This window comes from Salvelinus alpinus, chromosome 16 (genome assembly GCF_045679555.1).
Source record: "Salvelinus alpinus chromosome 16, SLU_Salpinus.1, whole genome shotgun sequence".
NCBI classification, from domain to species: domain Eukaryota; kingdom Metazoa; phylum Chordata; class Actinopteri; order Salmoniformes; family Salmonidae; genus Salvelinus; species Salvelinus alpinus.
This window is the reverse complement of record NC_092101.1, coordinates 51,372,710-51,396,102: the sequence shown is the minus strand read 5'-3', so window position 1 is coordinate 51,396,102 and position 23,393 is coordinate 51,372,710. Positions and strand designations below refer to the sequence as shown.

Below are 23,393 nucleotides of genomic sequence, written 5' to 3'. Positions count from 1 at the left end.
CTTTGGGAAGGAAACAGTCAGGACTTCAGTGAAACAGTTAGTGTACTAGTGGAAAATAGTGATGCACATGTGTAAAACACAGTCAGGACTTCAGTTAATAGTGTACATGTGGTCATCAGTCTCTATAATAATAATAACGCCCGGTTAAGCTCGTCAGAGAGGCAGTGTCATCAGCTTTTTCAAAATAATGACTGAACAATTAAAAGCGTATGACAGCTGTCCTGTTCATGTTTATTGCAACTACGGCACAGAGGATGTGTATCAAATGGCACCCTAGTCCCTATGTTTGACCCAAATGGTACCCTATTCCCTATATAGTGCACTACTTTTGACCCAAATGGTACCCTATTCCCTATATAGTGCACTACTTTTGACCCAAATGGTACCCTATTCCCTATATAGTGCACTACTTTTGACCCAAATGGCACCCTATTCCCTATATAGTGCACTACTTTTGACCACAAGTAGTACACTAAATAAAAGTGACATTTGAGACGCAGAGAGAGAGTGAGGGACAATCAGACCTAGTGTACTCTTCCTGCAGCTGACCAGGGTCAGGGGGAAAGAACTTCACTGACAGCCTGAAGAGGGTGTTCATGGGTCCTGAAACAAACAAACAGACGTTAAAACTACACCTCACAATAAGTCCAGTTCTGTTGTGTTAGAAATGCTCCATGTCTGTGTGAACTTACTCTTCACTTGTTTCACTACGAGCTTTGTGGGTTCCAACCAAACCTGAAAAAAAAAAATAAAGTTTAAAATTACGATGAGCCTTAAATATCATTTAAAAAGGAATGCTTTACAGCTTAGGAAATATAGTCCTTCCTCTCTGCTCTGTTTGTGGCCTAGTGGGTCCAAGAGAAAGTACTGTCCAACAGTCATAATTCAGGCGTGATGGCACCACAGCTATGTAGATGGCTGCCTTGGCGACAGTGGTGGACGGGGCGAGTGACAGTTAAGGGGCGGGGGATATTTGAGGGTTGGCTCCATAGCCACATTGCGGAGGCCCTGCTCCCCCCCCCCCCCCTCCACCTCTCTCCCCTCATCACATCTGGGGCCTGATGGAGAGATGAAACCACCTTCTCTTCCTACACAGTTCACACCTCTATAGCAGCCCTCAGCTCCTCTCTATATAAAGGACACAGGACAGCAGGAGTCCAGTGTCGTTAAGACAACGGCCACCCGGGATAACCTTTGACCTTAGTGAAGAAAGGACATCAGCAACATATAGGAAAGCATTCCAGTTGAAAGATCACTTTCAAATGGTGGAAGGTCTAAACCAGGGATGGGCAACTGGCAGCCCCCTTTTTGTGTGTACGCGCACACACACACACAAACTCTGTCGGGGTCTCAACTTATTGTTGAGAGTTAGAATAGTAGAACGTACAATTTAAAATAAATGTGGTTGTGCATCACCAGTTTTTCTCGTTATGTCACTGAGTCACTTAACTAGCCCATGTCCGCACATTTTTTTCCCGATTGGTAAATGAGTCTAGCGGCCAGCTATCTAAACTTGTAGTAATCATGCTCAAATTACCAACCAGGGTGGGGCCCGTTGCAAACAGTTGCCTCCACCCTATAGCAAAATGTGTAAAATTGCAAGAAATGTACTTTAAAACTTAAATTGTTTCTCTTCACGGTCACGAGGCGGGGGCCGTTAAAATGTTTTTGCTCACGGGGGGTGGTATGGATGCGGGTACGTAGACCCACGAGCCACTACAGCCATTCATGATGACTTTGTGGCCCCCATCCCCATCAAAGTTGCCCATCCCTGGTCTAAACTATGGTGTATCCATCTCCACTGTTTCCTGTTTCTACAGAACATCTTCGTCCTGGTGTTATCGATTCAGATTGAGTGCACTTCTCAAATGCTATGGTGTCCGTGACAATACTCCTTTCACAAATCTGACAGCAGGTCAGAAAAGGTGTGTAAAGGGTGATAAGGTTTTTTATTTTTTATTAAGAAGTTGGCTTTTAGATTTCCTTAACTGTGATCCGACTGAACCGCCGACCTCCCCTGGACAGACCACAGGATGGATCCAGTGAACCTCACAGGCATCTGACAACGTCCCTGAGTCTGTCCTCTTTGAACAAGCCATCCTAACGGTCTCCCATGTGTCCGAGATTCCTTCTTATACATCTAACGGTCTCCCATGTGTCCGAGATTCCTTTTCATACATCTAACGGTCTCCCATGTGTTCGAGATTCCTTTAGACAGGTTTTTTTACACACCACATCCGGTCCATTTTTATGTACAGTACCAGTCAAAGGTTTGGACACACCTACTCAAGGGTTTTGCTTTATTTTTTACATTGTAGAATAATAGTGAAGACATCAAAACTATGAAATAACACATGGAATCATTTAGTAACCAAAAACGTTTTAAAATCAAAATATATTATATTATTTGAGATTCTTCAAATAGCCACCCTTTTCCATGATGACAGCTTTGCACACTCTTGGCATTCTCTTAACCAGCTTCACCGGGAATGCTTATCCAACAGTTTTGAAGGAGTTGCTACATATGCTGAGCACTTGTTGGCTGCTTTTCCTTCACTGCAGTCCGACTCATCCCAAACCATCTCAATTGAGTTGAGGTCGGGTCATCTGATGCAGCACTAAAACGCTCTCCTTCTTGGTCAAATAGCCCTTACACAGCCTGGAGGTGTGTTGGGTCATTGTCCTGATGAAAACAAATGATAGTCCCACTAAGCGCAAACCTGATGGGATGGCATATCGCTACAAAATGCTGTTGCAGCCATGCTGGTTAAGTGTGCCTTGAATTCTAAATGAATCACAGACAGTGTCACCAGCAAAGCATCACACCTCCTCCATGCGTCACGGTAGGAACCACACATGCGGAGATCATCCGTTCACCAACTCTGCGTCTCACAAAGAGCTGAGAAAATACCGTCTTTTAAAACTCCAAGGATCCACTAGGACCTTGCCTTCTGTAGATAATAATCAAAACGGCTTATTTCCCAGTGATCTCATTCATCAAGTTCAAGAACAAGTCATAGTTAGTGGAGTACCTACCCAGCTCATCTGCATGTTCTGGAACTCTAGGCCGAAGTAATCGCTCTCCATTAGGTTGCTCCTCCGGAACACGTCAGAGAGAAGAGTCTGTCCGTCAGCTCTGGACTGCAGGACACAGAGAACGTCACCACTTTCTGTGAGAACAAATATTTTATGACATGAACAATGCAGACTATCCCTGTCTAGATTTACAGCACCTTGTCTGAACACAAATACTGGTCAATTGTTCACAAGTCAGTGATTAAAAAATAAATACAATGTCTAGTGGCTCTCCAATAACTAACCTGCACTCATAACATAACACACAAGTCAATCAAGGTAATTTAGTCTCAGTCTGAATATGACAACGGGAGTCATTCAGGTTACATAATGTAATTCACATTTGAGTCAGGCTGTTATAAGGCTTTAGAACACAGCTGAGGTGAGTGTCTGATAGCAGTACCAATGGCCTGGCTGTCAGATAGCAGTACCAATGGCCTGGCTGTCAGATAGCAGTACCAATGGCCTGGCTGTCAGATAGCAGTACCAATGGCCTGGCTGTCAGATAGCAGTACCAATGGCCTGGCTGTCAGATAGCAGTACCAATGGCCTGGCTGTCAGATAGCAGTACCAATGGCCTGGCTGTCAGATAGCAGTACCAATGGCCTGGCTGTCAGATAGCAGTACCAATGGCCTGGCTGTCAGATAGCAGTACCAATGGCCTGGCTGTCAGATAGCAGTACCAATGGCCTGGCTGTCAGATAGCAGTACCAATGGCCTGATGGTCTGGCTGTCTGATAGCAGTACCAGTGGCCGCTGGCCATGGGAAGTCGTTCGCTTGAGTTGTGTGTGTCAACAAATAACAGGATTGGTGATTCTTTCTCTTCTACGAATGCACATCCTAACTAAACAGGCCCTTCACTGGACCTGAACCGGGTACTGTAAATTCACATGGAGGGGAATGGAAACTCTCCCGTCCTTCAGTTTACCTTTGCAACGCTGTTGGGTTTGTTTTCACTAAGTGCTGCACTAATTACTATGAACCAGGAATAGACTTCAGCGGTATACCGTGTATACTGGGGTATTTTGAGCAGGAATGGTATGAAGGTATGAAAATCTGGTTCCCGGCCAACCCTAACGAGGAACAGACTGCAGTTGGGGTTTGGAATCCTAACCCGTGACTTCCATAGAAAATTACAGTGCGAGACATCTGCTTGTAATTTAAAATTGTATTTTTAAAAACCTTATAAAAAGGTCTGGTTTGCATTGGCAACACTACCATTACATCTCTCCGTTTCCACAAAGACTAGGGAGATAATGTAAGTGGCCTTAAAAATATGTCCTCCAGTGATTTTTGAACTGTTCCTGTTGAAAAGCAATATCCCAAGTAGTAATACAGTAAAGTACCTCGAACTCGTTGCACAGAGGGTCTGCTGGTTTTCGCTCCTCCCTTGTACGTAATTGAGGAATTAAGGTCACTGATTAGTAAATTAAGTCCCCTCACCTGGTTGTCTAGGTCTTAATTGAAAGGAGAAAACAAACACCAGCAGACACAAGGCCCTTCATGGAATGAGTTTGACACTCCAGCACTAAAGGGGCGAAAAAAATGTGTTTTGAGCAAAATAGTTGTATTTTTGATTTTAAAGACAACTTCAAGGAGTAGGACATTCAAGGACGTGGTCTGATGGGAATCCGTGTTGTCATCAGCCTCCCCCTTGCTTGAGGAACAATAGAGGAGCAATAACAAACAAAGAGGAAAGCCCCCCCCCCCCCCACACACACACAGCCGTGTCATGACTTACCTGGACCACCTGTTGAGACATGCCTTTTGTTAAGGAAATCAGGTGTTAAATGGGAGGTGAAAAGGAGACCGGAGCGCCACTTTAAGGCCTTTCTTTGGGGTTGATATACACACGCAGACAGATTCAGAATCATTCTTATAACGTTTGTTTAAAAATGGCTGCCAGATGTACAAAGCCAGTGTGATACACTATATCATTATATAAAAGACTACGTAATAAAAAAAAAATAAAAAATGGGACATTTGACTTCGGAACCGTCGACTGGGAGTTGATTTAACGTTAACCCTATTCAAAACAACAAGCCTTTCGTTACCCACTTTAATAAATGTGAGGAGAAGGAAGAGAAGGTTTCCAGAATCCGACCGCGTGTTAATCATAAACCTTCAAAAAAAAAGGAACGATAAAGAGGAAGAGAAAAGCTTATAAATGTAAATCCTCTTCCGTCTCCTTTTCCTCCAGCTGCCTGGGACACTCAGCACCATCTCCCACCATCACAAGTGGGAGGTAGTCAGGAGGAGGTATCCCCAAATGGCACCTATTCCCTTTTGACCAAGGTCCATATGGCTCTGATCAAACACAGTGCACTATATAGGAAATAGGTGCAATTTAGGACACAGCCAGTGTCAGAGGTGACATTTGTCCACTGTTTAAAATTGCTCCCAGACGTCTTGAGGAAGGAAAAAGGTATCCCACTGTTTACCTTCGTACACAGCGTCTAGTTTGAAAACAACAAAAAAAAGGGCCCAGTGCAGCAGCTGTGTACGCACGCACACACACCTCCACCTACATTCCTGCTGTGCCAAACACCTCATTTCATATCTAACGTAATGTCTGACCGGTTGGTATGATCAGACAGCTTTCTCATAGGTCTAGATGTATTTCTAATCTTGGGCCTTAAAAAACACATTCCTTATAGACAAGCAGAGAGCCATGTGAAAGAGCCTGAAAACGGTTTAGAAGAATCCAGCTTGAGGGAGAAGCAAGGTGAATACAATACTTCACAGGAGAATTTACACTCAAAACACATTTCCAAAACCGAGAATGTGTTAGTGCACCTCTCTGGGCACTTGAGTTTACACACAAAACAGATTGGCTTGTTTTAAAAATCACCTCGTACTAGCAGGGTTGTGTTGGGCCTTGTTGTATCTGCCTCAGTGGGAGGAGCCATTGTCTAGCTCCTAATATTAGTCTGAGATTTTCCCCACAAAACACACTAGTTATGGGGAGTTTTTACTAACTCAGATATTCGACACAGGACCCCTCTACCGCTGAACTGAAAATTTGAAAAAGAGTCATTTTTCTATAAGCCTCTCGTTCACATGTTATTGGAGCGGTCATTTGTGATTGAGACTTGTAAAAATGTGTGCTTTAAAAACTACGTCGATTGCTAGCCTAACAAACACCGATTATGTCTTGATACATTTGAAACGAGGTCAACTGCGGACTAGATTGTGACCGCCTCGCGCCGGGATGCATTGCTTGACTGTCGCGAGGGTGATAAGTAGGGCTGGGCATTGACAGGGACCTCGCGACAAAGTACCGCGACGCCGATACCAACACGTATTGTGATTTGATGCTGTGATTTTATTGCGATTTGACGTCTCAAACATACTGTTCACCATGTCTGCTGCAGAGGGACGAGAGAGCCATGAGAACATGAGTTTTGATCAGTCATGGATACATAAGTACTAAACACACGTTGACTCACTAGTTTTTAAATTAGATGGATTACAAGCTATAGGATGACAAATATGAATTTTGGCTGAGGTACAGCTGACTAGCGCTAGCTAATGCTACCTAGTAAAAATAAAATTTCCAAAATCGTCAAAATATCCCAAAATAATATTGCGATGTGAATGTATAGATTTTTTTCACCCCGTCACTAGTGATGAGCACAATATAATTTGTGAACTGCCAATCATTTTCAAGTTTGAGTGTGTTGAGCAGAGTTGTTTTGCTTCTACAAAGCTGTGTCCACAACATTCAATTAATTGCATTCATTCTTGCACAATGCGATTGTAACAGTATAACTTTAGACCGTCCCCTCGCCCCGACCCGGGCGCGAACCAGGGACCCTCTGCACACGTCAACAACAGTCAACCACGAAGCGTCGTTACCCATCTCTCCACAAAAGCCGCGGCCCTTGCAGAGCAAGGGGAACCACTACTTCAAGGTCTCAAAGCGAGTGACGTAACCAATTGAAACGCTATTAGCGCGCACCACCGCTAACTAGCTAGCCATTTCACATCCGTTACACGATCGATGACCATTTCCAAACATGTCTTTTTAGTCTACGCTGCCTGCAGCATGATCTGTTTTCCTGCACGGCTATATGACAGACAGTTGTTGGTTGGAGCTTGTCTCTGGAACCGCTGAGCCGGAGTAGAGTATTCATCCTGCTGTAGGACTTCACTGCAGCCAGCAGGTCAAAACAAATGACTAAAATGAACGAGTCACTCACAAACTCAGCGCGACTTGAGTCAGTCAAAAGAGTTGTACCAAATAAAAAAAATCGTTTGTGAACTGCACATCACTAAAAACACAGCTTGAAACACGATCGTGTGGCCATTTTCACTACAGGAAGTCTCCAAACTGTCCTTTATAATTCATTAAATAATTGCAGTCTGAGGAGTTTTGCTTTTTAAGCCTGATGTTCAAGTTGGTAACTACAGCACTACATTTCCCCTTTATTAAGGAGGTCTAAAACGCCTACATTCCCTGCAGCCGGGTGACCAATTAAAAAGGGAGGGTTACAAAATGTCAAATCTCACCTAATCTATTGAGGAAGGAGTCCAATACTAATCAACAGTGTTTGCTGTAGGCCTAAACAGACTGTAAATAGTACCTACACCAGCTGTGGGTGGGAACCGCCCTAGCCCTACGTATATGACCAGCTGGCCAAAAACTGTCAGCCGATAACAGAGGGATGGTTAGCTAACTAGAGAGAGAGTATTTGTCAGCCCATAAGAGGGGTGGTTAGCTAGCTAGAGAGAGAGTATTTGTCAGCCCATAAGAGGGATGGTTAGCTAACTAGAGAGAGAGTATTTGTCAGCCCATAACAGAGGGATGGTTAGCTAGCTAGAGAGAGAGTATTTGTCAGCCCATAACAGAGGGATGGTTAGCTAGCTAGAGAGTATTTGTCAGCCCATAACAGAGGAATGGTTAGCTAACTAGAGAGAGAGTATTTGTCAGCCCATAACAGAGGGATGGTTAGCTAACTAGAGGGAGAGTATGTCAGCCCATAACAGAGGGATGGTTAGCTAACTAGAGGGAGAGTATTTGTCAGCCCATAACAGAGGGATGGTTAGCTAACTAGAGGGAGAGTATTTGTCAGCCCATAACAGAGGGATGGTTAGCTAACTAGAGAGAGTATTTGTCAGCCCATAACAGAGGGATGGTTAGCTAACTAGAGAGAGAGTATTTGTCAGCCCATAACAGAGGGGTGGTTAGCTAACTAGAGAGAGAGTATTTGTCAGCCCATAAGAGGGGTGGTTAGCTAACTAGAGAGAGAGTATTTGTCAGCCCATAAGAGGGGTGGTTAGCTAACTAGAGAGAGAGTATTTGTCAGCCCATAAGAGGGGTGGTTAGCTAACTTGAGAGAGAGTATTTGTCAGCCCATAACAGAGGAATGGTTAGCTAACTAGAGAGAGAGTATTTGTCAGCCCATAACAGAGGGATGGTTAGCTAGCTTGAGAGAGAGTATTTGTCAGCCCATAACAGAGGAATGGTTAGCTAACTAGAGAGAGAGTATTTGTCAGCCCATAACAGAGGGATGGTTAGCTAGCTTGAGAGAGAGTGTTTGTCAGCCCATAACAGAGGGATGGTTAGCTAACTAGAGAGAGAGTGTTTGTCAGCCCATAACAGAGGGATGGTTAGCTAGCTAGCGCTAATCAGGATCAGGGGAAGAGATTAGATTTACCTGCCTGCCTTCCCTAACCCTTCTGTTCCACTCTGCTGGCCTCCCCCAAATATTACTACATGGAATGATACTGTCTCACACAAATGTGAGGCTCCTCAGGACCCCAAGGGGTCTACCTTTTGGTTCCATCACTACACAGCTGATTCAAATGAACAAGAGATTGATGATTAGTTGATTATATTGAAATCAGCTGTGTAGCTTTAGGGCAAAAAAAACCAAAATGCCCACCCCTTTGGGAAACCCCGACCTAACCACTGACCTAAACCCCAACCTAACCACTTCTGTTACAAAGCGATACATAACTAATTTATAAAATATAAATTACTATTTTTTTTTACTGATAATCGTAAGAAAGGAGATTGAGCAACTTCCTCATCTAGGGACTACTTTGGGTTCTGCCTGCACTCTCTTCCTGCGAGACTTGGTATGGTTTTGTAAACAAAACTCCCAGAAGGCATCCAGCTGTTGATACTCTAGTAGCTTGTTTGTTTATTATTTGTAAATCATCATAACCATTATTAAAGTCATGTCGGACTGAGGTAAAAGACCATTTTTATTCAGAGATATATTTATTCGAGTGGGAATTAACGAGCACGGAGGGAGGCTGAATCAGAGGAGCCGGTAGACGAGCTACCAGGAGCGGTGGCGAGAGCCAGGTCTGGGAGGGGGAGTGATGGTGCATCTGTGGGAAATGGCAACCCATGAAAAACAACATGTGTTCGTGCTGCACAGAGTGGGACTTGTGACTGCCATCGATCGGGGGGCTTGATATCTACAGTGAAGAAAGCAGCGCAGCCAGACACTAACAATCCCAGAGGACTTTTGTCCGCTCATCAATCCTGGAGTTAAATGCATTCGTCCATGTTCCCAATATAAACTGCAAGAAGCAGTCCATACCGGCTGCACCGAATAGACAGCTGTCTATTGAATAAGTGGCATTCCTGCTTGTCCCAGATAAATTGATCATTTGTTTTATAATTGCACTCCGATCAAATAGTATCTAGCTACTCACAAATAACCAGCCTGTATTGATTGAGAACAGATGTTTGCATCAAGACTGGTGTTGGAGTGGGCAGTGAAGGGAGATCGACAAGGACGAGGGAACAGAAGAGTCTTGCCTTCATGTGTCGTTTGTGCCATTCACCGCTAATAACCCTCTCGCCGACAGGAGTCTACATGCGATTCAAGGAGGCAGAGGATGTAAATGGGCCTGTTGTAATTACACTACGGTGACTTGGCTTCACAGCCAGACATCACTGTAATAAATATCGTTAGACAGTACCATCTGTTTGTTACCATCTACTACTAGTGTTTCATTACAGTATGCAGTACGCCCCACTGCTACTAGTGATTCACTACAGTACACCACACTGCTACTAGTGATTCATTACAGTATGCCACACTGCCACTAGTGATTCATTACAGTACGCCCCACTGCTACTAGTGATTCACTACAGTACGCCACACTGCTACTAGTGATTCATTACAGTATGCCACGTGATAGTACCATCTACTACTAGTGATTCATTACAGTATGCCACACTGCTAGTAGTGATTCATTACAGTATGCAACGTCACAGTGTATTGTATGAGATACATCAATTAGATCCACAACATCTGAATACTGAAGGTCAATATAACAGATCAATGGATCAGTAACATGTTAATACTGAAGGTCAATATAACAAATTGGTAAAAGCCAATAAAAACACAGCATAGAGCTACAGTATGTAATGACACGACCATCCATGAACCGGAAAAGACAATCATTTATTTTGACATCATCGATGCCCGTAAATGTACCATAGACAAGGCACACACAACTCACCTCAATAACAGGTGTAATATACACTAGACAGCACAAAGTGGATATGCTAAAAAAACTGCTACAGTGTGATAATAACCAGAAGCTAACGATTGATGTTACATGAGTGTTCGTATTAGGTAGTAGGGCCATGTCCATGGATAGTGGGTGAGTTGGGGGTGTCAGAATAGCCCCCCCCCCCCCCCCCCCAAGTGTCCTTGAACCACGTCACTGCAGACCTCCTTGCTGGGTTTTTTTTGGGACGGGGTAACGTTGGCAGCCAGATGACCGCCTCTTCCACAGGATTAGTCCAAGCAAGTCGCTCTCCATCAGGTCATTCCTAAATCTTTGAGTGGTGGGCTGATATGCTGGCCACGCAATCAACTGTTTTGCTTGTTTTGGGTAAACAACATTGAATCTTAGAGTGGCTCAAATGAGGAGAGAGAAGAAACCAGTGAATATAATCTAAGGACATCACATACAGCACATATAGAAGGAACAGACGGGACTCTTCCTGGTTTTCTACATTGCATTAGTGTCGTGATTAGTGCAGTGGATATAGGCAGGCCCCAAACTAGGGGGAGAAGGGTGTCTCTGAGTACAGTTGAAAAGAGAACCATCACCATCCCCCAAAGAATTTACCAGCAACGGTTGAGGCAATTCCTTGTGGTCTGTCCACAGCAGGCACGTCTCCTATTCCCCTCAGAACAGCCTCAATTCGTCGGTGCATGGACAAGGTGTCGAAAGCGTTCCACAGGAATGCTGGCCCATGTTGACTACAATGCTTCCCACAGTTGTGTCAAGTTGGCTGGATGTCATTTGGGGTGGCGGACCATTCTTGATACACAAGGGGAAACTGTTGAGCGTGAAAAAAAAAAAAAATGCACCAGCCTTGCAGTTCTTAACCGGTGTGCCTGGCACCTACTACCATACGCCATTCGAAGGCACTTAAATATCTCGTCTTGCCAATTCACCCTCAATGGCACACACACAATCCATGTCTCAAATGTCTTCAGGTTTTAAAATCCTTTTTTAACCTGTCTCCTCCCCTTCATCTACACAGATTGAAGTGGATTTAACAGCTGACATCAATAAGGGATCATAGCTTTTACCTGGATTCAAATCAAGCTTTGTCACATGTGCCGAATGTGTAGACCTTACCGTGGAATGCTTACTTACAAGCCCTTAACCAACATGTGGAGGCTATATACAGGGGGTACCGGTACAGAGTCAATGTGTAGACCTTACCGTGGAATGCTTACTTACAAGCCCTTAACCAACATGTGGAGGTTATATACAGGGGGTACCGGTACAGAGTCAATGTGGAGGCTATATGCAGGGTGGTACCGGTACAGAGTCAATGTGGAGGCTATATGCAGGGTGGTACCGGTACAGAGTCAATGTGGAGGCTATATACAGGGTGGTACCGGTACAGAGTCAATGTGGAGGCTATATACAGGGTGGTACCGGTACAGAGTCAATGTGGAGGCTATATACAGGGTGGTACCGGTACAGAGTCAATGTGGAGGCTATATACAGGGTGGTACCGGTACAGAGTCAATGTGGAGGCTATATACAGGGTGGTACCGGTACAGAGTCAATGTGGAGGCTATATACAGGGTGGTACCGGTACAGAGTCAATGTGGAGGCTATATACAGGGTGGTACCGGTACAGAGTCAATGTGGAGGCTATATACAGGGTGGTACCGGTACAGAGTCAATGTGGAGGCTATATACAGGGTGGTACCGGTACAGAGTCAATGTGGAGGCTATATACAGGGTGGTACCGGTACAGAGTCAATGTGGAGGCTATATACAGGGTGGTACCGGTACAGAGTCAATGTGGAGGCTATATACAGGGTGGTACCGGTACAGAGTCAATGTGGAGGCTATATACAGGGTGGTACCGGTACAGAATCAATGTGGAGGCTATATACAGGGTGGTACCGGTACATAGTCAATGTGGAGGCTATATACAGGGTGGTACCGGTACATAGTCAATGTGGAGGCTATATACAGGGGGTACCGGTACAGAGTCAATGTGCGGGGGTACATTTGATATACAGATTAGTCGAGGTCATTTGTACATGAAGTGACCATGCATAGATAATAAACGGCGATTAGCAGCAGTTTAAAAAACTAATTTGGGGGGGTGGGGGGGCAATGTAAATAATCCGGTGGCCATTTGATTAATTGTTCAGCAGTCTTATGGTTTGGGGGTACAAACTGTTGAGGAGCCTTTTGGTCTTCGACTTCGCACTCCGGTACCGCTTGCCCGTGCGGGAGCAGAGAAAACTGTCTATGACTAGGGTGGCTGGAGTCTGACAATTTTTGGGGGCTTTCCTCTGACACCACATAGTATATAGGGCCTAGATGGCAGGAAGCTTGGCTTGGCCCTAGTAATGTACTGGGCCGTACGCACCACCCTCTGTAGCGCCTTATGGTCAGATGCCGAGCAGGTACCATACCTGGCGGTGATGCAACCAGTGGTGCAGCTGTAGAACTTCGAGGATCTGGGGACCCATGCCAAACCTTTTCAGTCTCCTGAGGGGGAAAAGGTGTTGTCGTGCCCTCTTCACGACTGTCTTGGTGTGTTTGGACCATGATAGTTCGTTGGTGATGTGGACACCAAGGAACTTGATACTCTTGACCCGCTCCACTACAGCCCCGTCAATGTTAATGGGGGCCTGTTCGGCCCTCCTTTTCCTGTAGTCCACGATCAGCTCCTTTGTCTTGTTCACATTGAGGGAGGTTGTCTCTGACCTCTCTATAGGCTGTCTCATCGTTGTCAGTGATCAGGCCTACCATTTGTGTCATCAGCAAACTTAATGATGGTGTTGGAGGTTTTTGGCCACGCAGTCGTGGGTGAACAAGGAGTACTGGAGGGGACTGAGGGGCCCCTGTGTTGAGGATCAGCGTGGCGGATGTGTCGTTCCCTTCTTTTACCACTTGGGGGCGGCCCGTCGGGAAGTCTAGGATCCAGTTACAGAGGGAGATGTTTAGTCCCAGGGTCATTAGCTTAGTGATGAGCTTTGTGGGAAATATGATGTTGAACTTTGAGCTGTAGTCAATGAGCAGCATTCTCATATAGGTGTTCCTTTTGTCCAGGTGGGAAAGGGCAGTGTGGAGTGCAATAGAGATTGCATCTGTTGAGGCGGTATTCTAATTCGAGTGGGTCTAGTGTTTCTGGGAATATGGTGTTGATATGATCCATGACCAGTCTTTCAAAGCACTTCATGGCTACAGACACGAGTGCTACGGGGCGGTAATCATTTAGGCAGGTTACCTTCGCTTCCTTGGGCACAGGGACTATGGTGGTCTGCTTGAAACATGTAGATATTACAGACACGGACAGGGAGAGGTTGAAAATGTCAGTGAAGACACTTGGTCTGCTCATGCTCTAAGTACATGTCCTGGTAATCCTTCTGGCCCTGCGGCTTTGTGACTGTTGACCTGTTTAAAGGTCTTGCTCACATTGGCTACCGAGAGAGTGATGACAGTCATCCAGAACAGCTGGTGCTCTCGTGCATGCTTCAGTGTTGCTTGCCTCGAAGCGAGCATAAAAGGCATTTAGCTCGTCTGGTAGGCTCGCGTCACTGGGCAGCTCGAAGCTGGGTTTCCCTTTGTAGTCCATAATAGTTTAAGCCATGCCACATCCGACGAGTGTCAGAGCCGATGTTGTAGGATTCAAACTTAATCCTGTATTGATGATTTGCTTGTTTGATGGCTCGTCTGAGGGCATAGCGTGATTTCTTATTAGCGTCCGGATTAGTGTCCAGCACCTTGAAAGCGGCAGCTCTAGACGTTAGCTCGATGCAGATGTTGCCAGTAATCCATGGCTTCTGGTTAGGATATGTACGCACGGTCACTGTGGGGACGACATCGTCGATGCACTTATTGATGAAGCCGATGATTGAGGTGGTATACTCCTTAATGCCATTTGATGAATCCCGGAACGTATTCCAGTCTGTGCTAGCAAAACAGTCCTGTAGCGTAGCATCCCCGTCATCTGACCACTTCCATAGAGAGAGTCACTGGTACTTCCTGCTTTAGTTTATGCATGTAAGCAGGAATCAAGAGGATAGAAATGTGGTTAGATTTTCCAAATGGAGGGCGAGCTTTATATGCATCTCTGTGTGTGGAGTAAAGGTGGCCCAGAGTTTTTTTCCCTCTGGTTGCACATGTGACATGCTGCTAGAAATGAGGTATAACCGATTGAAGCTTCCTGCATTGAAGTCCCCGGCCACTAGGGGTGCCATTTCTGGATGATCATTGTCTTGTTTGCTTATGGCCTTATACAGCTGGTTGAGTGCGGTCTTTGTGCCAGCATCGGTTTGTGGTGGTAAATAGACTACCTTGAATGATATATATCAGAACTCTCCTGGTAGATAGTGTGGTCTACAGTTTATCATAAGGTACTCTACCTCAGACGAGCAATACCTCGAGACTTCTTTAATATATTAGACATCGCGCACCAGCGGTTGAAAAATAGACATGTCTATCATAAGCCTCTTGTCTTACCAGACGTAGCTTCTCTGTCCTGCTGGTGCATGAAAAATCCCACTAGCTCAATATTATCCGCATCGTTGTTCAGCCACAACTCGGTGAAGCATAAGATATTACAGTTAATGTCCCCGTTGGTAGTATAATCTTGATCGTAGGTTATGTATTTTATTTTCCAATGATTGCACGTTGGCCAATAGAATGGATGGCAGTGGAGGTTTACTCATTCGCCTACCAAATTCTCACAAGGCAACCCGACCTCCGACTCCTTTTTCTCCGTCTTTTCTTCACGCAAATGACGGGGATTTGGGCCCGTTCCCTAGAAAGCATTATATCCTTCTAGGACTCGTTAAAGAAAAATTATTCATCCAGTTCGAGGTGAGTAATCGCTGTTCTGATGTCCAGAACTTATTTTCAGTCATAACAGACAGTAGCAGCAACATTAAGTACAAAATACGTTGTTTTTTTTTTATAAAAAAAAATAGCACAGTTGGTTAGGAGCACGTAAAATGTCAGCCATCCCCTCCGGCACCAATCACCTGGTCAGTTCATGTCATCGAAAGAGCAGGTGTTCCTAATGTTTTGTACACTCCGTGTATAAAGTCAAGCCAATTTATTAGTTTCTCAAGCATATGGAAATTGTAGTTGGAATATACTTGAATACAGATGAAAATAATGGCACCACTCAATTTGGAATTATAACGACAGCACAGTTGAGCATTCCTACTCGTTTTGTTGGAATCGGCTAAACTTTGATCATTGAGATAGTAAATGAACGATAGGAAATGAAAGAGACTGGGTTTAAACTTGGTTAAAAGCTTCTCTAGTGTCCGTGGGTTATTTACTCTGAAAAATAAGAACCTAACAGTTGTACTCAGCTATTCTTTGTCTTTGAGAGGAGGGCATTCACACAGATGCTGCAGATGACATGGACAGCCTGTCACATTATCATGAGAACAGCTAGCTACTATTAAAATCAAGCAGATGTTAGATAATCGTAACACTTACCCCACTCCGCTTTGTTCGATGTGCGTAGAATACCACCAGTGGGACCACTGTATCCCTCAGGAAAAAGTATCTTCTTATCGGTCGTCAGTTCCATCCTCTTATAAAAAACAAATAAAATACCAGCGGAAACTAGCTAATGTTACTAACTCTTGAGGAGTGTTATCTATATTCAGGGAAACTAGCCATAGTTTAAAATCGGTCTGGATCATTCAATGGAAGTTTGTGAAAGTTCATAGCCGACCACTACTTTGGGTTTGTTATTTCAAGTTTACAGCACACCCACAAATCATATTCGATATTGGACGAGTGATTGTTGTCCGTCAATGTGACAAGTCTCATCACACTTAGCTACGTGGACTAGCTAGATACTTGCTAACGTAAGCTAGCTAATAGCTTGAAAATAGTTCCAGCAGTGTCAACAATCTTCACAGTCACAGCTGCGAAGTAAAAGAATATCGCTTTGGACGAGCAATGGCAGTCTGTTGATGTCCTCTTCCCACACTTAGCTTACTTGATATCTAGCAAACACGTCCATAACTGCCACTGTCCGGATGTCTCAGCAAGCCAGCTGTGTTGACACTCATGCACAGGCTATCCTTGCGCCCACCGTCACAGTGGATGAATGAAATGCATAGTCCGGAGAAAATCGTTTTTATTAATGTATGGTTTTTCAAAACTACTAAAGTTATAATCAAATTATGATTTAATATATACTTAGAGTACAAAGTGGGGGATGGAGGGGTATCCATGAGTTCGTCTGACTCTGGACAATTAGGAAATTACCCCAAATCCCAAAGTATCCCTTTAATCCTGACATTGTGATATCCCTGTTCTAAAAACCACATGTCAAGCATGCACATGCCTTGAGGCTTGTCATGCCAGGGGAAGGTTCCATAAAATTCAGAGCTTCGATTGCGTCACCCTTCAGCAGTTCATGATTAAGCAAAACATGGGTGAACTGAACTCAAATAAAATGTTTTAAAAAAAAGCAGATTAAACAACTCAAGCAGAATCTTCGTGACTCACAATACATGCTTTTATATACTATGAGCTCCACTTTCTACCAACACAAACATCTGCTGGTTTCACAAAACAAGAAACTCATGAAATCAATACTGGAACAACCTCTCCTGGCTGAGACTAGTCACTGAACGGGTTAAAAATTTAAATGATCAGTTGAAATTCCTTGGCAACAATTCCTGTGGGGCTTCTCTAAGCAGCTTCACTCAAATTCATCCCCTCCCCCCTTCCTCTAGGGCCCCAAACTCAGACACAACTGGTCTTTAAACACCACAGGCTGCCCCTCCCTCTCCTCCCCCTCTGTGTCCCCCACTTGGTTGTCAACCTCACTATTTATGTACTTGTTTGCTAATGCGGAGCCTGCCCTGTCTACCTCAGCTCCCTGCCTACCCCATCTCCCTGTCCCTCATGCCAAGCTAGCCCTGTCTACCCCACCTCCCTGTCCCCCATGCTGAGCTAGCCCTGTCTACCCCACATCCCTGTCCCCCATGCTGAGCTAGCCCTGTCTACCCCACCTTCCTGTCCCTCATGCTGAGCTAGCCCTGCCTACCCCACCTCCCTGTCTCTCCCGTCCCCCTCCTGTCCCGCATGCTGAGCTAGCCCTGTCTACCCCACCTCCCTATCTCTCCCGTCCCCCTCCAGTACCGCATGCTGAGCTAGCCCTGTCTACCCCACCTCCCTGTCCCTTCCATCCCTCTCCAGTCCCGCATTCTCACACCGCTTGGTTCCATAGCCCACCCCTTCACCCCCTGCTTGCATGGTGAGTTGGAGTAGTGAGCTGAGAAGTGGAGAAGGCCAGCAAAGAGAGGGGCAGGCTGGATAAAAGAACCCTGTGTTCCCTGCCTCCCTGGCCAGACACCACAAGGATGGGCTTTCTCCTGTTGCTCTAGGTGTAGGAGGGGCCTGGAGCCCTGGACAAGAACCATACAGGCTAATGTGTGACTGTGCTGACATTGACCATGCCAGCTACCTGCAGCTGTGGACCAGACCAGAGGCAGTACTCAGAACATCAAAGCATCAGAGACCTGGTTGGATTTGTAGCCCTGGTTGGATTTTCTAGAGGATGGCAGTTTGTTGAAGGGCACAGCAATTTGAAACATCAAACACTGCCATTTAGTATCTATTTATGCACAAAGTCCACATGGGAAAATTTCAAGCCATAGTAGCTATAAAGAGTAGAGTATTAAAGCCGTGTTCATCATATCCTCATCCTGTCTCATGGGTAATTTGTCGGCAAAAAAGCACAAACCAGATTAATTAATTATTAGTCAACTAGGAAATACATGGTGTATACCTACTTTCTGATAAATCATTACTCCATATACTTCTAGAAACATGGAATTATGTATTACTACTAAACACATTAGCCAGCTATCTTAAATGAAAGTCAATGGCACGTTAGGAAACTACAAGTTTAGAAGAATGAACTACACGTTTAGTGAGGGACATTCTGTCTTAAGAGAGCTACATTAGTATCCCACCCTCAGTGTCACTGAGCAGATAGAGGTGGGAAAAAAACAAACAATTGTTATACTTGAGTAAAGATACCTTAATAGAAAATGACTCAAGTAAAAGTGAAAGTCACCCAGTAAGATACTACTTGACTAAAAGTATTTGGTTTGAAATAGTATCAAAATAAAAATATGTAATAGCTAAAGTATACTTAAGTATCAAAAGTAAAAATAATTTGAAATTCCTTATATTAAGCAAACAAGACCCCCCACCCCATTTACAGATCGCCAGGGGAACACTACGACACTCAGACATAATTTACAAACAAAGCATGTGTGTAGTGAGTCCACCAGATCAGAGGCAGTAGGGATGTTCTCTTGATAAGTTTGTGAATCAGACCATTTCTGTCCTGCTAAAGCATCCAAAATATAACGAGTACTTTTGGGTGTCAGGGAAAATGTATGGAGTGAAAAGTACAGTATTTTCTTTAGGAATGTAGTGAAGTAAAAGTAAAAGTTGTCAAAAATATAAATAATAAAGTACAGAAACCCCCCAAAAAGACACTTCAATAACCACTGCTGGGATTTGTTTTCCTAATTTAAAACAGTTTATAATAGTTCTGTTTTTATAAACAGTCGTCATTGCAGTTGTTTATAAAATAAACTATAACGGATTCCTTGGGACACTTCAACAGCAGCAATTCTCTAGGTTGAATCGTGTGTTAATGAAATGCCACACAAATTAATAAGTTGTGTTTGTATCTTGTGTTCAGCAGCATATGGTGCATAAGATTATGAAGTGTCCATCTCAGCAGCGTTACGGTTGTTATATTGTTTCAGCAGTGTCCCCATGCTACATCTCGGGCTTCCGAGTGACGCAGCGGTCTAAGGCACTGCAACTCAGTGCTAGAGGCGTCACTACAGACACCCTGGTTCAAATCCAGGCTGTATCACAACTGGCCGTGATTGGGAGTCCCATAGGGCGGCACACAATTGGCCCAACGTCATCCAGGTTTGGCGTCATTGTAAATAAGAGTTTGTTCTTAACTGACTTGACTAGTTAAATAAAGGCTCAATAAAAAAATGTAATCTGGGTCGTGTTTGTTATATTGTCTGTGTTTGTTATATTGTCTCAGCAGTGTCCCCATGACAAGATTTGCTTAAAATTCCATGGCATTATTTTATAGTATGAAGAATACAATTGAACAAAGCTGAATAAACTATAAAGGATATTTTCTCCAAACGATGAGGGAGTGTTGCACATGCGGCTATTCTGTGTTGAGCGGTTCAAAGAAATAGGTACTCCTAATATGCTTCATTTAGAGTTATTTATGCAACTTTAGCTGTGATACAAACATTGGGCTATATGTTTTGTTGATGTTTAATACATTGTAAGGCTGCATGATGCAACTAATGACTTGAAGAAAGTTCAATGGAAAACATGACCTTCGCATCGTTTTTTGTGCCGGTTGCACACACTTCATCAGTCTCTCATTCACAATTTGACAAGCACTTGATAATGCCTCGAATTTCCCGGCGGCATCCCCTTTTTGTGGTCGTAATGCCCACCCCCCTAAAAAAAATCCATACCTTTTGCAGCCAGTGGCCGTTGTGCCTTGGGCTGAATATAATAATTATAATTCCCTTCTCCTAGCTGCGAGCTCGAAAGCACCCCTCACTCCATGGCTCTCTCAGATATCTCAGCTCTTATTAGCCAATGCCCGTCATGTGATCGGGTCTTTCTCAAAGGCTACAAGTGAAGACCGACACAGAGGACACAACAGCGCCCGTCCTTATTGAATTCTGAGGCGCATATTGAAGATATTGGAAAAACTATCCACATTTACTTTTCGTCATCCAACAAGATGAGTAGACCTAACGAACAGCAAAAACACTAGTCTATGTTAATCTACTATCCCTCATTGTACAAAAGTTGACATTCTATTCTGTGCGAGAAATAAATATTCCAAACAGTCTGGGACAGTTGTGGGATGCGATAGATCCCAAATGAATACAACCACTACCATCATTTTTTTTTAAATGAGTAGGCTGAGGCAACACATCAAAATGTTTAGCTTAAAAAATGTGATAAACTATTAGGCTATTTCTTCACATAAGCGCAGCAATGCGTACACAGCAGTAGGCTATAAGTGCGAATTTTCCAACATAAATACATGTGTGAAAACACCATTCTCAAAAGTTACCGCAAAATATGATTATGCATGTAATGCTTTTATTAAAAAAAGGTGCATTTTTATGGAGAAATTTTTCAAACACCTCTTTCCCTCAATCCTGACTTGTTTTTCAGCGGGATACTTGGGAGACATTCCCACAGCATGATGCTGCCACCACCATGCTTCACCATAGGGATGGTGCCAAGTTTCCTCCAGATGTTAAGCTTGACATTCGAGCCAAAGAGTTTAATCTTGGTTTCATCAAACCAGAGAATCTTGTTTCTCATGGTGTGAGATTCCTTTAGGTGCCTTTTGGCAAACTTCAAGTGGGCTGTCATGTGCCTTTTGTTGAGGAGTGGCTTCCGTCTGGCCGTTACCATAAAGGCCTGATTGGTGGAGTGCTGCGGAGATGGTTGTCCGTCTGGAAGGTTCTCCCAACTCCACAGAGGAACCATTCTCCCCCGATTAATCAGTTTGGCCAAATGCACTAAATGATATGTAATAATATTTGATTTAGAATGGAACTTTATCATGCACACGTCTCAAAACAGAGGAAGGGGAAAAAAATACCTGTCAACTATCAACTTAAAAATAGTGAATGGAGGACGCTTTCCCATGGTTAATTTTCATGCCAGCCAGGTAGGCTATACTCCTGTAGTAAAGATAAGCAATGTGCTTCATATTAAGAAACTTGATAAATAAATATAGTAGGCCTAGCCTATAGAAAGCTGATGGGATCCTTCTCTTTTTAATAGAGGCCATCACTCCCTTCTCTCTCACAATTGCATAGCCTATAGAAATGTTGCGCAAAATGAGCTCTCAAGAAGTGTTTGATTAGATTTGCGATTACATTTGCATTGATGTCAGACACTGTGGTTGTACCAGGCAGTTAGCAAGTTTGGTTGGCTACTAATGACCATCAGCAGCATCAGAGCTTGGAGAAGCCTAATTGTGACCACCAGTGTGGCGGTAATATGGTCACCACAACAGACCAAGTGGTAACTGACTGAGTCCTTCAGTGTTAATTCATAGTGGAAACTCTACTTGGATGGATTTTCTCCCTCCAGAGAGCAGGAAACGTGGCGTGATGTAGTGACTTCCTCATCACTTCCTATTAGCCTAGTGAATGAGGTCCTGCACACGCCAAGCCAGAGAGACAGCCAGCCCAACCAACCACCAAGCCAGCCAGAGCCAGCTAAATCAGCCACCCAGGGAGACAGGCAGGCAGAGGATAGACAAACAGCAAGCCAGCCACAAATACAAGGCAAGTGGGGAGCTAAAACCTTACGCAAGACAGAAGCAAATCATTATCCAAGGCTAGCCTAAGAGCCAGTCCATCAGAACCCAATGTATTATTACTTCTATTATGTCCTGGTATAATTAGCAGGGCAAAGCTCCCTTAGCCAGAGTTCATTTTAATGACCAGTAGCTTGAGTAGGAGACACTAGAGAGTAACCATGCATTAGATTTCAGTGGTGGCCTTGACTATTGACAGGGTCAAAGCCTGTGTCCCCCCCCCCCCCCCCCTTACCAGCCACCCACCACAACATGATACAAAATGCTGGCCTACCACTAGCGCCTCTGGGGTTACAGGCTAGAAAAAGCATATGGAGCTAAAGTCATGTGTCATACTTGAGTGACAACTGGACTAACAAAAACACAACATATTTAGTAGAAAACCTAAACTCATCAAATATACAGCTATGGCATTGCCTCATAGCCATAGTCTTGTGTGTGAACTGTAAAACCGTGCTTGCATGTGTAAAGAAAACAGTGACAAACACATGCTTCCCCTCTCTTCCATCTCTCCATAGTGACTTACAGTTTTCCTGACAGTATTTGGGAGAGGCCTAATTGACGTCGTTGTCTGCTCAACTTGACAGTGTGCTGTGACCCGACTACGGGCCAGAGAGAAGGGGAGTCAGCACAGACTGGAGGAACATCAAAGTACAGGAAGGATAGATGTCTTGGTCAGGTGGAAAGGAACGGGTAAGGAAATGAGGCCATCATATTGCAGTCATGACCACACCTCACTGACCGGGCTACACCAAACGACCGACCGGCCACTGACCGGGCTACACCAAACGACCGGCCCACACCGACCGGCCACTGACCGGGCTACACCAAACGACCGGCCCACACCGACCGGCCACTGACCGGGCTACACCAAACAGCCAAACCACAGGGCAACAAGGCACAGATCACATCCACAGTAGGGACAACAGTGCACTGGTGAGTAACAGTAGCATTAACAGTAACAGAATACAGTAACACCCGGGTCATCCCAACTCCCTAGTGTAAAACAGAATACAGTAACACCCGGGTCATCCCAACTCCCTAGTGTAAAACAGAATACAGTAACACCCGGGTCATCCCAACTCCCTAGTGTAAAACAGAATACAGTAACACCCGGGTCATCCCAACTCCCTAGTGTAAAACAGAATACAGTAACACCCGGGTCATCCCAACTCCCTAGTGTAAAACAGAATACAGTAACACCCGGGTCATCCCAACTCCCTAGTGTAAAACAGAATACAGTAACACCCGGGTCATCCCAACTCCCTAGTGTAAAACAGAATACAGTAACACCCGGGTCATCCCAACTCCCTAGTGTAAAACAGAATACAGTAACACCAGGGTCAACCCAACTCCCTAGTGTAAAACAGAATACAGTAACACCCAGGTCTTCCCAACTCC

The 23,393-nt window shown here is 44.4% G+C and overlaps 1 protein-coding gene across 8 annotated transcripts in view; it reads right to left on the bottom strand.

Moving 5' to 3' along the window:
• farp2 (FERM, RhoGEF and pleckstrin domain protein 2) overlaps positions 1–23,393 on the bottom strand; it is a 97,408-nt gene that overhangs the window by 65,913 nt on the left and 8,102 nt on the right. For 7 of the 8 annotated variants that reach the window (XR_011668380.1, XR_011668381.1, XM_071346531.1 and 4 more), the window contains exons 3-5: positions 3,037–3,141; positions 693–735; positions 525–603 (exon numbers count right to left, since the gene is read on the bottom strand). Coding sequence is in view for 6 of the 8 variants with exons in the window: in XM_071346531.1 (XP_071202632.1) it covers positions 525–603; positions 693–735; positions 3,037–3,141 (227 nt within the window). In the remaining 2 variants the exon portion in view is untranslated. Of the gene's footprint in view, positions 1–524; positions 604–692; positions 736–3,036; positions 3,171–23,393 lie in introns of all 8 variants that reach the window. The other variant, XM_071346537.1, reaches the window with a different exon arrangement.